The 13,058-nt window shown below is 43.8% G+C and overlaps 1 protein-coding gene across 2 annotated transcripts; it reads left to right on the forward strand.

The window, feature by feature from the left end:
- Nucleotides 1–7,539: 7,539 nt before the first annotated feature.
- Nucleotides 7,540–12,754, forward strand: LOC131222538 (uncharacterized). 2 transcript variants are annotated; one of them, XM_058217652.1, is made up of 2 exons: nt 7,540–7,603; nt 8,559–12,754. In XM_058217652.1, exon 2 carries the CDS (start codon nt 8,666–8,668, stop codon nt 12,500–12,502), a length of 3,837 nt encoding a protein of 1,278 aa, XP_058073635.1. In that variant the 5' UTR covers nt 7,540–7,603; nt 8,559–8,665; the 3' UTR covers nt 12,503–12,754. The 2 variants fall into 2 exon arrangements, with proteins under 2 accessions (XP_058073635.1, XP_058073636.1); XM_058217653.1 differs by lacking the exon at nt 7,540–7,603 and adding an exon at nt 7,996–8,019.
- The last annotated feature ends 304 nt before the right edge of the window (nt 12,755–13,058 follow it).

Consider the following 13,058-nt stretch of genomic DNA (forward strand, 5'->3'; position numbering starts at 1 on the left):
AAGGTTTGAGTGGACCACAAAGTGGGTATTGAACATCCACCTTTAAAAACTTCTTGAAAGCTGGAGAAGTAAGCTGATATTTGTATTTTCACTTCATCCACGTCTACATGACCTTATTATTAGGTTGGATGGTAAAAACACATCACGTTGGCCCTTAGAACGGTTTCAACGGTGGGTGTCATTATCAGTGCAGCTTCCTTTGGTGTAGTCCACTGGAGCTGTGGACCTGCCTCATTTTTATAAACATATCTTAAAATGATCCTAGGAAAGTGTTGAAAGGCTTGGATAAAATAATTACATTACAGTGGGCCCCACAGAACCCTGCCCGCCCGGACGGGGTAGGACGCAATCCGCGTCCTCTGCGCGAGTGGCACGTTGGTGGGAAAGACGTCCGCGCATCACTTGTTCTAATGCAAGCTCCTTCTCATGAGAGCCGATTCAGTTAGGTCGGGCAGCCGTGACTGTGGGGTCCACCTTTATATATATATGCTATATATCCACGCCGTTCATCCGTTTTTCTAGCTCATTTTAAGGTAACCCATAATCGAAGCGGATCCAAATCTCTAGTGGACCACACCATAAAAAACGGTGGTAATTAAACGCTTACCATTAAAAACTTCCTAGGGCTCACTGTAATGTTTATTTGCCATCCAACCTGATGAAAGGTCAAGCAGACTTGGATGAATGAAAAACACAAATATCTGCTTGATTAAAAGCTTGTATGGTCCATAAGAAGCTTTTAATGATCAATTACCACTTCTTTTTTTCATGTGGTGTGGTTTACTTGAGATTTGGATATGCTTCATTTTTTAGCCCACGTCCTAAAATAAGCTAGAAAAACGGATGAACGGCTTGGATATACAGATTCACGGTCTGAGCGAACTGGGTGAGGCCCCAACCTAGCTGAATCCGCTCCCTCTTATCATACAAGTGCTCACATGGCAGCCGTACCAGCCTATTGTGGGGCCCACCTGATGTGTTCGTTAAATCTGCCCGGTCCATTTGGGTCACTCTAATGTTAAGCCATTGGACCAAAATTCAGTCAAAACTGAAACTAAGGAGGGTCACACGCGCATCCAATAAAACTTCCCCGGAGGTTAGTGAGGCCCACCGCTATGTTGTATATATGTCATCCAATCCATTAATCAGTCACAACGTGCCAGGATTAATGGACATAAAAAAAAAAAAAAAGGCCATTCCAACACTCGGATGGACCACACCACATGAATTTAAGGTTTCATGCGACAATCTTCTCTGTAGTTTGTCTTTATACCCAACTCTTGGATCGGCCCGATTCTTGAGCTCTACGGAAAATATGAACGGATCAGATTGGATGAACGCATTAAGTGGGCCCCACAACAGCCAGGTTCCAGCACGACACGGTTCCATGAGAGCGCATCACTGCGCACCCATCAGATAATTAATTCCTCTCCTGGAAAGGCGGAGCGAGCTATATAACGAAAAGACGTAAATGCCCTTAAATGCTGAGATTAGATCATTCGCGAATTTCAAACATCAATGCGTTGGATGGCACTCACACATCACGGTGGGCCCCACACAGTTGGAAGGTATGGTAATTACCTTGCCTACGAACGCATGTGATCATTCTCTTTACTCTTTTGGTTAAACCCGTGACGAAGCCACCGTTCTTTTGATAAAAACTTTTATACTCTGGCTAAGTTGACGGATGATACACGTGCACTTGGGAATTACATAGGTTGCCTGCAAAGGGTAATTCAAACTAGAATATCTAAATTATGGTCCCAGCTAAGATATATGATGAACCAAGGTTGATTTATTATCTGACCATTGGATTAGTGGACTCATTGGACGGCTAAAATTGAAAATTATCCGTTGATCTTATTTCATTAAGTATCCAAATAAGAGGTTAGAATAGTAATCCAATCTGATTTTGGGATTTTGACTCAGATATTGGTTCTCAATCTGTTTGGTTTAATCAGAACTAATGTATGCCACATATAATTTTTTTTAGTGCATGTGTATCAAGTACCACTCTCTGGCAGAGTATCAAATAACAACCCATCCTTTTTAACTGGCCGGTCAAATTCATTGATGACCGTTTCATGCTTTGCTGAGCTCAGACGCGCGTGCAATAAAGCCTACGTACATGCCACACGTGCCATCATGGAACGATAGGTCTAAGATCCAATCCGTCCATCAGAAAGAAACCACTATTGATTATCAGTTTGGCTATACTTTTCAAACAAATGTAAGGATCTGAAAATTGGATGAAATTCTCTAACGTATCCGCGTGTTTCCAGTATTAGGGCCCACATGATGATCGGACCAAATTTATTTTTGGTAAAACATTTATAAGGTTGGACCCAGATGATGGATGGATTGGATCTCGTACGTATCTACCATGCTGTCACATGTGTGGCATGTACATGAGCTCTATTGCACGCGCGTGTGCGATCGGCGAAGATAGTAGCTGTTTACACTGAAAAAAGCTCATGATGAACTTCGGTACTTTTAGTAGAGTGATATGATTAATACGCACAAGTATAATATTAATAATTCAATCCGAACCGTCCAAATTGTGGCCCTCAACTTGATGAATATAACCTAAATTTATATTAAAAAATTTTAAATTCCAACTAGCGGATGAAAGGATATTTAGTGGACGGTTGTTGTGAAAAGTAGCCAATGGTCCTAATGAGGCAGACAGGTGTCCACTAATCAAAAGGTAACATTGTTCAACCAATATGATTTTGACCTTAAAAACAATCGGCAATGGGACACTTGATTTGGACGGTTTATTTGAGTTGATGTATACCACTTTGCAGATTTCGTGTTCCTGCTTATCAATCATCAATCATACCTACCAGAGTATCAGTAGTTCCCGTGAATCGAATCCGTGATCAAAATCTTAAATCTTCAAGGAACACCCTCGATGTTCAATTCACATTAAGGGCGTGTTTGGATTCACGGTTTTGAGTACCCGACGTCAGCTGTAAACAGGAAGAAAGCATTTTCTTCTTTCAGTGTTTTGCTGGTAATGCCTAGTATAGTCGTCTTTTGACAAATCCACACTGTCCATCATCTTCCTCTCGAGATTTAAACCATGAATGTGAGCTTTGATCATCCAATAATGTGACCCACTGAGACAATTAAGATGAAACAACAGCCAAACGGTCTTCTTTTGATCATTGTAGCGATCATGACGAAGTACATGGCTATGAAAGGTCAATATGTTTTTCATAGGTTTTTCTCTCTCTACCTGATGAACGGTTCAGATCCACTTTTCACTACATGATGGTGGCCCACAACGAAAAGACGGAACCTCTGTTTCGCAATAGAGTCGACGTACGTCGACTCTGTGAAGTTTGGTGGCCCACTTATTGAAGTTTCTTGGAAAATCCACTCTATCCATTGGATTTAGGACGAAAAACCATCCGGAAGGGAGTGCTTTTGGAGTGAAATTAGCGTGGCCCATGAGGGTGTTTACTCTGCCGTCCATTTCATGTTTAACGATTGAGATTCTGCAATAGTTTACATAGAAACAAAAGGACACCTAGGCAAGGGTAATGCCCATCCTCTGAAGTGAATGAACAGTTTAGATCATTCAATGGAATAGTGATGGGCCCCACTACACGCATGTATATACATCGTGTGGCCTTTATCTGATCGTTTCCGAACATTGATCTGACATGAAATTGTATACATACTAGAGTAATACGTCATATCCAAACATTGGTTAGAGACACGTCTCCGCTAGATGTATTATGAATATCGCCCAACGTATACGGGAACACTACCGGATACAATACAATACAACCAAAACGTGAATCCAAACACGCCGAGCATTTTACAACGATGGATGCTATTCCATTGATCTGTTGGCTCTCAAATAGTCTTTTATGGTGAGAATGCAGCAATTGCCCACATTCAATTATGCAAAAGTCTAGTATTGAAGGGCCAAGATCATCCAATCTGCCAAATTTATTGGGCATCTTCCATCGAAGATGGGATTCATCAGGTGAACGGCCTGGATCACTGAACCACGGGTTCAGGCGTATCTAATCATCAGATGTGTAGGGCTGTCAATGGGCCAGACTTGAGGTAGGTCTTGGCCCAGATTCTGAACTATTTCGGGCTGGGCCATCAGGCTGGCTCTATTCAAAATTCTGATTTTTGAGGCCCAAACCCAACACATTGGCCCCTTAACGTTGTGTGATTACTCCACTTGGGCTTGGACTAATATGGCCCAATTGGCTATGGCATAGCCCTAAAGCCCTAAGCTGTTATCCTAATTTGGCTAGTGCCCTAATGGACTAAAGAGGCGTGGACTAACATGGGCTTGATAATGGCTTGATTACTATGGGAGCAAAGAGATTCTTATTTTTTTCTTTGATTTCACGCTTAAAACTTACTATCAATGACTTAAAATGTATTAGAAGTGGGTCATATGATTATCTTATTTCTTCATATTTTTTCTCCAGAAACTTGACTTTTTAATGAGATTAGCTACTATTTTATTTTTAACTAGAGAGGGATATCAGAGACTGAATGGGGTATGAGTTATGTCGTCTCATCTGATCTCTTTTTTCTTTTTCTTTTTTTTTTTTAAAAAAAATTATTTTGAAATTTAATTTTAAACTTTTAGAAAAAACTGAAAAGGATGAATAAGGCGGGAAAATGTGTGGACCCACCCAACTACTTAGTTGCCCATATGTGTGCCCCACCGGCTCATATCCAATAATTTATAAGTGCCTCTATATCATCCATTGCACCGTATTAAAGTATCAAAGTTCTTTATATTACTTATATAAACTAGCATTCAAACTTCATTGTCTATATTACTAGTACCTATTAATTTCTATGTAGGGCTAGAATGGAAATTCATCATTGGACCTAGCTCGGCCCAGCCCAAATAGTTGGCCTACATTTAAAACCCTATCTTAGCCCTCGGGCCAAGTTTACTGGCCCAGCCGTAGCCCTTAAGGGTCAGATCACCGAAGCTGGGCCAGGCATCCCGGCTTATTGTCACCCTTAAGTGTGCCCTAGGTCAAGCTCATTAGTAGGCTGGCCCATCAGAATTTTTTTCTCCATACATCTTGGATGATGGGCCACCTTTGAACAGCTCAGATCTTGCAGAAAAGTGGGTGCCCAGGCCAGGCTTGGGGCTGTGCAGAATCATCATGGGCCTAGGCTGGGCTCTGGCCTAGAACTGACTATGAGGGCCGGTTGGGCCCAGCTCATTGACAGCCAACCATTTTCCTTGTAACCATATATTGGTCGGCTACAACACTGTCCAAGTAACGGGCCCATTTGAAATGGGCCATGACCCACCAATCAAACTAAGTGGATTGGAACTGGCAGCTTGGTGGACATCAAATGGACAGTTCCACCAACAGGAATTCACCTACTAATCAATCTGATCTTGGTCTCATGTCCTATCTACAGTGGGTCCCACTACTTGAGCGGTTTGGATCGAGGCGATCTCCATGCAGAACAGATCATTAAGAAAGAATTTCTAACTGCTCATCCCTTTCATCCCCACCGTGGATGTGGCTCAGCGTGAAAATTGAGTATGACCATGCAGAAGGTTAATTTGTTCCAGGTAGGGCTAACAACAGGTCCATTTCGGGTCGAGTCCTATAGAAACCAGACCTGACCTCACCGGTTCAGGGTCTTGCCCGGTCTGAGTCCTTTTAAGTTAGGGTCCCCCGGACTACCCATCGGGTCTTTAGATCTAGGCTTCTGGTTAGTTGTCAGATAAGAGTATATTACATGGTTGTAACCAATGGATGGCTTTAAATCACACTTAGGTGCAGGAATGGATTGGGTTAGCCTGTGGGTAAACTGGCCGGACCCACTTTTGGGGCGGTTCAGGCCAAGTTAAATGGGTAGTGAGTCGGGCTCAAGCTAAAAATTTGACCCACTTAAGTAAATGGGTCAAGTTTGGGTTGAACCTGCCCAGTCGGATTATCAATGGGTTGGGCCAAATGACCCCCGGCTCATTGATTAGTGATCCAGACCATTCAAAGGTAATGTACATTGTTATGGGAAAATACAACTCGGGCCAACAAGCGTACTCCTTAAAGTGGATCCATCGACAAGGAGATTAGTCCGACCCTCAGTCTGCAAAACCGGCAACCCGAACAACCATAGTAGGATTCTCGAGCCCTCTCATAGCTCGGCTCAAATTAGCTTAGCTCAGTTCGTCTCTGGTTAGCCAGCAGAGCTCAGCTCGAATTGGCTCAGCTCGAACAAAAAGGGACCCATACCATTTCAACCAATGACGTCTTAACTATTTCAGCCGGCAGAACGGTGCTGAACTATATCTTCGGCTGAGCGAACAATCTTTCTCAGTTATGCATGATTCAAAAGTAACCGCCGATCCCCACCAGTTGCACATAACCGTCCATTGCGTTATTCTAGAGTAACTATCGACATTCATCACTCATGCACATCTCGCCTAACGGATGAGATCATGCTTAAGATTATGGGTCATCCTGCCCTACAAACACTATAAATAAGGGGCACACCTAAATGAAAAGGTATGCAGAATCTTTGGCCCTAAACCTTTCAACACGACTAGACCCGGATTCCTAACTTGACTTTGGCATCGAAGGGTCCCCTACTTTAGCTAGAGTCTCATTTGCTTTCCTCCTGTGCAAGTGCTCAGAAGACGAGAGAGGGCGGCCCAAATTCTTGCATCAACATACATTATAAGGATTTCCTGAATCACAAGCAACGTTGGTTGGTCCACTGATAAGGCATGTTATGAGAAAATGGGAGGCTAGAAAGACATGACAGTCAAAGTACCCGTGCTACCACATTCCAAAGCAAAGTGAAAAGGATGCTAATACACGCCGATAGAGAAAGAAGGTCATCAATGGCAGGAGATCGGTCTATAGTTTTTTCTATTATATGACCCACTTGAATTTTAGATCCGGCTCTTATTTGTGCTGACATCCTAACATATGGTAGCAGAACAAATGTACAGAAAGATGTTACCCAATTACGCTATAATTACCCTATACTGTCCATTTTTGCCGAGTGACTTTAAACTACACATGTATAATAAATGAGAATTGAAGATTTTCAAAGAACAAAAAATAAATTAAAAAAGATTAATCATAAATAGGAACTGAATTTTTTCATGAAAAATGAATTCAAAAGGATGATTGCTTAATCTTTCTTGTATGTTTTGGTGGTGTATAAATATAAGTGAGATGGCTCTAAATATAAAAAAATAATAATAATAAAGAAAGATCAAAGAGATCATTTTAAATCTCAGCAGTAATTATTTGTAATTAAAACATTCCTAATAAGAGATTGCTTCTGAGTGTTTTTAAGTCGTTCATTTTCTTTGATATAATGGGGTCCACTTTCTGAATGGATCAGGGCAATGTTTTGGGAGGGGCCATTTATCATTGGCGCATCGCAGGGCACTGCCATAGGCCTAGACTTCAACGGGCCCGGCCCAACAGGGTCCGACCCACCTGACCTATTTGTGAAAGGACCAAAATGCCCCTCGTGGGTCGGCGACTGCCTTTGATTCGTATATAAACTCCTCTCTTCCTTTCATCCTCTAACTTCTCCCATTTGCTGCGAAGGGGATAGAGCGTTTCAGGTTCGTTGATTTTCTCCAACTTGTAAATAATTTTAAAAAAGCCCTAGCTGTTATTTTGCTATTGCTTTTTCTTTTTCTTTTTTTTTTCCCTTTTCTTTGATATTCTACCCTTTCAAAACCCTAGATTTCGCTCTAGCGTTCTTTATCTTCCCTTGGATTATAGGGTTTTGTATCACATTTCTTACTTTCGAGTTTATTTCTGTAATTTTAGATCTATTTGTTTTTTCAATGTTCCCGCGAAACGCGGATCTCCTATCGAATTCTGGTGCTTTTCAATTTTCCGTGTTTGAATTCTGTGAATGTAGGGTTTAGAATTCAGTTTCTCATGGAAACATCAATTTATGATTTTCTTCTTCTTCTTCTTCTTTCAGCTTCAAATCTTGCATCAGAATCCTGAGAATTGTAGTTTTATTTAGGTAGTTCCTCTAATGAATTATGAGAATCTAGGGTTTGCCTTATTACTTACGAATTGTGAACCAAAGGAACGTTTGGCTGTGGTACTGAATTGAATTGCAATTTTCAGTCTAATTATGTAGAGATAACAGCACTGTGGTTTTTTCCCTTAGCATTCATATCGATGGGTTTTTGCGTTTCTTGAGATGAACACTCCTTTTGATGGTAGTGGTGAAAAAAAACGTTGGGGTTGTTTGGTGGACGCATAAAAATGATTTCCATCTCATTTTTGTTACCATAATTATGTATTTGAGATCATATTTCTTTTTGGAAATTATTAAAACTAATCTTGATAACCAACAGTCATCATCTGCATAATTATGAATAACTAAAATAAGATGAACTCATTTTCAAGTGGCACCCAAAGAGGCCCAGAGTTTCTTGAGGAGATGTGTTTGGATTGGATTTCCTTTTGGAAATTCATTTCTTGAATTGTGATTTCTCTTTCAAGTTTTGTTTGTGATATCGGTTCATGTGGTTATCTTTGTTTTTGTTTCTGCAGGTCTAGGGACAGTGCTTGAAGAGTTTTGGAATTTTTGTTCGAGGAAGACTTACAGTTAAGGCGACTTTCGTACAATTTGGCAATAGGAAAGAGACAGGGAACGGAAGATGGAAACAATAGACAGCGATATTGCTAGGGCCCAAGAGGAGAGGAGAAAGAAGGAGCAGGAGCTTGCTTCTCTCACTGCAGTTACCTTCGATGCCGATCTTTATGGGGGTGGCAACCGCTTTGAGGGCTATGAGCAGTCGATCCCTGTCAACGAAGACGAGGAAGATCAAGATGCTGGGGAGCGAGAGGTTGCCAGGAAACTGGCATCTTATACTGCACCTAAATCGGTATTGAAGGAACTACCGAGAGGAATGGGTGGGGATGATATTGATGATTTTGGTTTTAAGAAACCACAGAAAATCATCGATAGGGAGGATGATTATAGGAAGCGGAGGCTCAACCGGATAATCTCACCAGACAGGAATGATGCTTTTGCAATGGGGGACAAGACACCTGATCCTTCTGTGAGGACTTACAGGGATATCATGAAGGAGGAGGCCTTGAAGAGAGAGAAAGAAGAGACATTGAGAGAGATTGCAAAGAGGAAGAAAGAGGAAGAGGAGAAGAAGGCTTCAGAGGGGCAGAGGGATGCTGCGTCCGCGCCCGTTCAGGCTGCTCAGAAAAGGAGGAACAGGTGGGACCAATCTCAAGAACAGGATAGTAGTGGCAAGAAGGCCAAAACCACGTCTTCAGCATCAGATTGGGACATGCCAGATTCCACTCCAGGGATTGGCAGATGGGATGCGACTCCGACTCCAGGAAGGGTGGGCGACGCAACGCCATCAGTTTCTCGTCGGAACCGTTGGGATGAGACTCCAACACCTGGTCGTCTGGCTGATGCTGATGCAACCCCGGCTGCTGGAGGAGCGACTCCTGGGGCGACACCAGCTGGTATGACATGGGATGCAACACCTAAGCTGGCAGGACTCTCTACACCAACACCCAAACGCCAGCGATCAAGATGGGATGAAACCCCAGCAAGCATGGGGAGTGCAACGCCAATGCCTGGAGCCACCCCTGCTGCAGCGTTCACCCCTGGTGTAACCCCAGTTGGGGGAATTGACCTTGCGACCCCAACCCCTGGAGCTATCAACCTTCGTGGTGCCATTACACCCGAGCAATATAACCTGCTGAGATGGGAAAAGGATATTGAGGAGCGGAACCGGCCATTGACTGATGAAGAGCTGGATGCTATGTTCCCGCAAGAAGGATATAAGATTCTGGATCCTCCGGCATCTTATGTTCCGATCAGAACTCCTGCTAGGAAACTTCTAGCCACCCCGACTCCCTTGGGAACTCCCCTGTATGCGATTCCTGAAGAAAATCGTGGGCAGCAATTTGATGTTCCGAAAGAAGCACCTGGTGGGTTGCCATTTATGAAGCCAGAAGATTACCAATACTTTGGTGCATTGCTGAATGAAGATGATGAGGAAGAGCTGTCACCAGAAGAACAGAAAGAGCGGAAGATCATGAAGCTGCTGCTCAAGGTCAAGAATGGGACTCCGCCGCAGAGGAAAACGGCATTGCGGCAGCTTACCGATAAAGCTCGAGAATTTGGAGCTGGCCCCCTGTTCAACCGAATTCTGCCATTGCTGATGCAACCGACATTGGAAGATCAAGAACGGCATCTTCTGGTTAAGGTCATTGACAGGGTTTTGTACAAGCTGGATGAGCTGGTTCGGCCCTTTGTACACAAGATTTTGGTGGTGATTGAGCCACTCTTGATCGATGAGGACTACTATGCACGTGTGGAAGGAAGAGAGATCATTTCCAATCTCAGCAAAGCAGCTGGCTTGGCCACGATGATTGCTGCAATGCGACCAGATATCGACAATATCGATGAATACGTCAGGAACACAACAGCAAGGGCCTTCAGTGTGGTTGCCTCAGCGTTGGGTATTCCTGCTCTGTTGCCCTTCCTGAAAGCTGTGTGCCAGAGTAAGAAATCCTGGCAAGCCCGGCACACGGGAATTAAGATCGTACAGCAGATTGCCATTCTAATGGGTTGTGCTGTTCTTCCACATCTGAGGTCCCTCGTTGAAATCATCGAACATGGTCTTAACGATGAAAACCAGAAAGTGAGAACTATTACTGCATTGTCTCTTGCTGCCCTTGCTGAGGCTGCTGCTCCATATGGTATAGAGAGCTTTGATTCGGTCTTGAAGCCTCTGTGGAAGGGTATTCGTTCACACCGAGGCAAAGTCTTGGCAGCTTTCTTGAAATCAATTGGTTTCATTATTCCTCTCATGGACGCTATGTATGCAAGTTACTACACAAAGGAAGTGATGTTTATACTGATCCGAGAGTTCCAATCGCCTGATGAAGAAATGAAGAAGATTGTTCTGAAAGTGGTCAAGCAGTGTGTGAGTACAGAAGGGGTGGAAGCCGATTACATCCGTAGCGATATTCTTCCGGAGTTCTTCCGCAATTTCTGGGTTAGACGCATGGCGCTTGACCGCAGAAACTATAGGCAGCTTGTGGAGACAACCGTCGAAATAGCTAACAAGGTTGGTGTTGCAGATATAGTAGGAAGGATTGTCGAGGATCTCAAAGACGAGAGCGAGCCGTACCGACGGATGGTGATGGAGACGATCGAGAAGGTGGTTGCAAATTTGGGAGCATCTGATATCGATGCCCGGTTGGAGGAGCTCCTGATCGATGGTATTCTGTATGCTTTCCAAGAACAGACCAGCGATGATGCTAATGTGATGCTCAATGGTTTTGGTGCTGTGGTGAATGCCCTTGGACAGAGGGTGAAACCGTACCTTCCCCAGATTTGTGGTACCATAAAGTGGCGATTGAACAACAAGAGTGCAAAGGTGAGGCAGCAAGCGGCGGACCTCATATCGAGGATCGCCGTCATTATGAAGCAGTGCCAAGAAGAGCAGCTGATGGGCCACTTGGGTGTTGTCTTGTATGAGTATTTGGGAGAAGAGTACCCTGAAGTTTTGGGATCTATATTGGGAGCGTTGAAGGCCATCGTCAATGTCATCGGTATGACAAAAATGACGCCTCCAATAAAGGATCTGCTCCCGCGCCTGACTCCCATTCTCAAGAACAGGCATGAGAAAGTGCAGGAGAATTGCATCGACCTTGTTGGGAGGATTGCTGATCGTGGGGCAGAGTTTGTCCCTGCAAGGGAGTGGATGAGGATCTGTTTCGAGCTACTTGAGATGTTGAAGGCCCACAAGAAGGGGATCCGACGTGCCACTGTGAACACATTCGGGTACATTGCAAAAGCAATTGGGCCTCAGGATGTCTTGGCAACGCTGTTGAACAACCTCAAGGTGCAAGAGCGTCAGAATCGCGTGTGCACGACTGTGGCCATCGCAATTGTTGCAGAAACCTGCTCTCCTTTCACGGTCCTACCGGCTCTGATGAACGAGTACCGGGTACCGGAGCTGAATGTGCAAAATGGGGTCCTGAAGTCTCTCTCCTTCCTCTTCGAGTACATAGGTGAGATGGGGAAGGACTACATCTATGCTGTGACGCCATTGCTCGAGGATGCACTTATGGACAGGGATCTGGTGCACAGGCAGACAGCCGCCTCTGCTGTCAAGCACATGGCATTGGGCGTAGCTGGGCTGGGCTGCGAGGATGCCCTGGTGCATCTGCTGAACTACGTGTGGCCCAACATATTCGAGACGTCTCCCCATGTCATAAATGCGGTGATGGAAGCGATTGAAGGGATGAGAGTGGCATTGGGCGCTGCCGCAGTCCTGAACTACTGCCTTCAAGGCCTGTTCCATCCAGCACGGAAAGTAAGGGAGGTGTATTGGAAAATTTACAACTCCCTATACATTGGGTCACAAGATGCACTCGTAGCTGCTTATCCTGTGTTGGATGATGAGGAGAACAATATCTACAGCAGGCCAGAGCTGACGATGATAGTCTGAGGCCAGTGGTGGGCAACAGGAATCTGATCAAGGCTATTGTTGGATGATGTAGAGGCTCTTGCAGTGTCTTCATGGAGTAGGTAATCTTCGTTGAACCAGAGATGTATGTTCTGTGCTGGTGCATCTTTGCACTCTCCTTAATATGTCAAAATGCAGATTGGGACCGTCTTTAGAACACTGCTCCCTCTTTAGGCATATGCTTTCTGTAAAATGTCTTAAATAGTTTTACACACATAGTTTTTTTTTCTTTTTTTTTTTTAAATACTATTTTAACTTAATCTTCCCCACCGCCCCCTTTGTTTACTATCTTGGTCGTTGCATTTCGTGTTGTAGAGTTTTAGGCAGTTTCTCACTGTAAATGTAGTGAGGCATGTATGGTGATCTTAGCTGTTCATATGGTGGGACATTACCTGGATGGGCTACTAGCCAAAGAAAAAAAAAAAATAGAAAAAGAAAAGAAAAGAAGCATTGTCGGACTGCTCTTATCCATCTATTGTGAGTTCTGAACACTCGAGTGTTTGTTCCTGTTTGATTTTGGGATATGACAACCATTCAT

The sequence above is a fragment of the Magnolia sinica genome, chromosome 13 (assembly GCF_029962835.1).
Source record: "Magnolia sinica isolate HGM2019 chromosome 13, MsV1, whole genome shotgun sequence".
NCBI lineage: Eukaryota > Viridiplantae > Streptophyta > Magnoliopsida > Magnoliales > Magnoliaceae > Magnolia > Magnolia sinica.

Coding starts and splice junctions, on each gene's coding strand:
- LOC131222538 (XM_058217652.1), top strand. CDS start 8,666: ATGGAAACAATAGACAGCGATATTGCTAGGGCCCAAGAGGAGAGGAGA.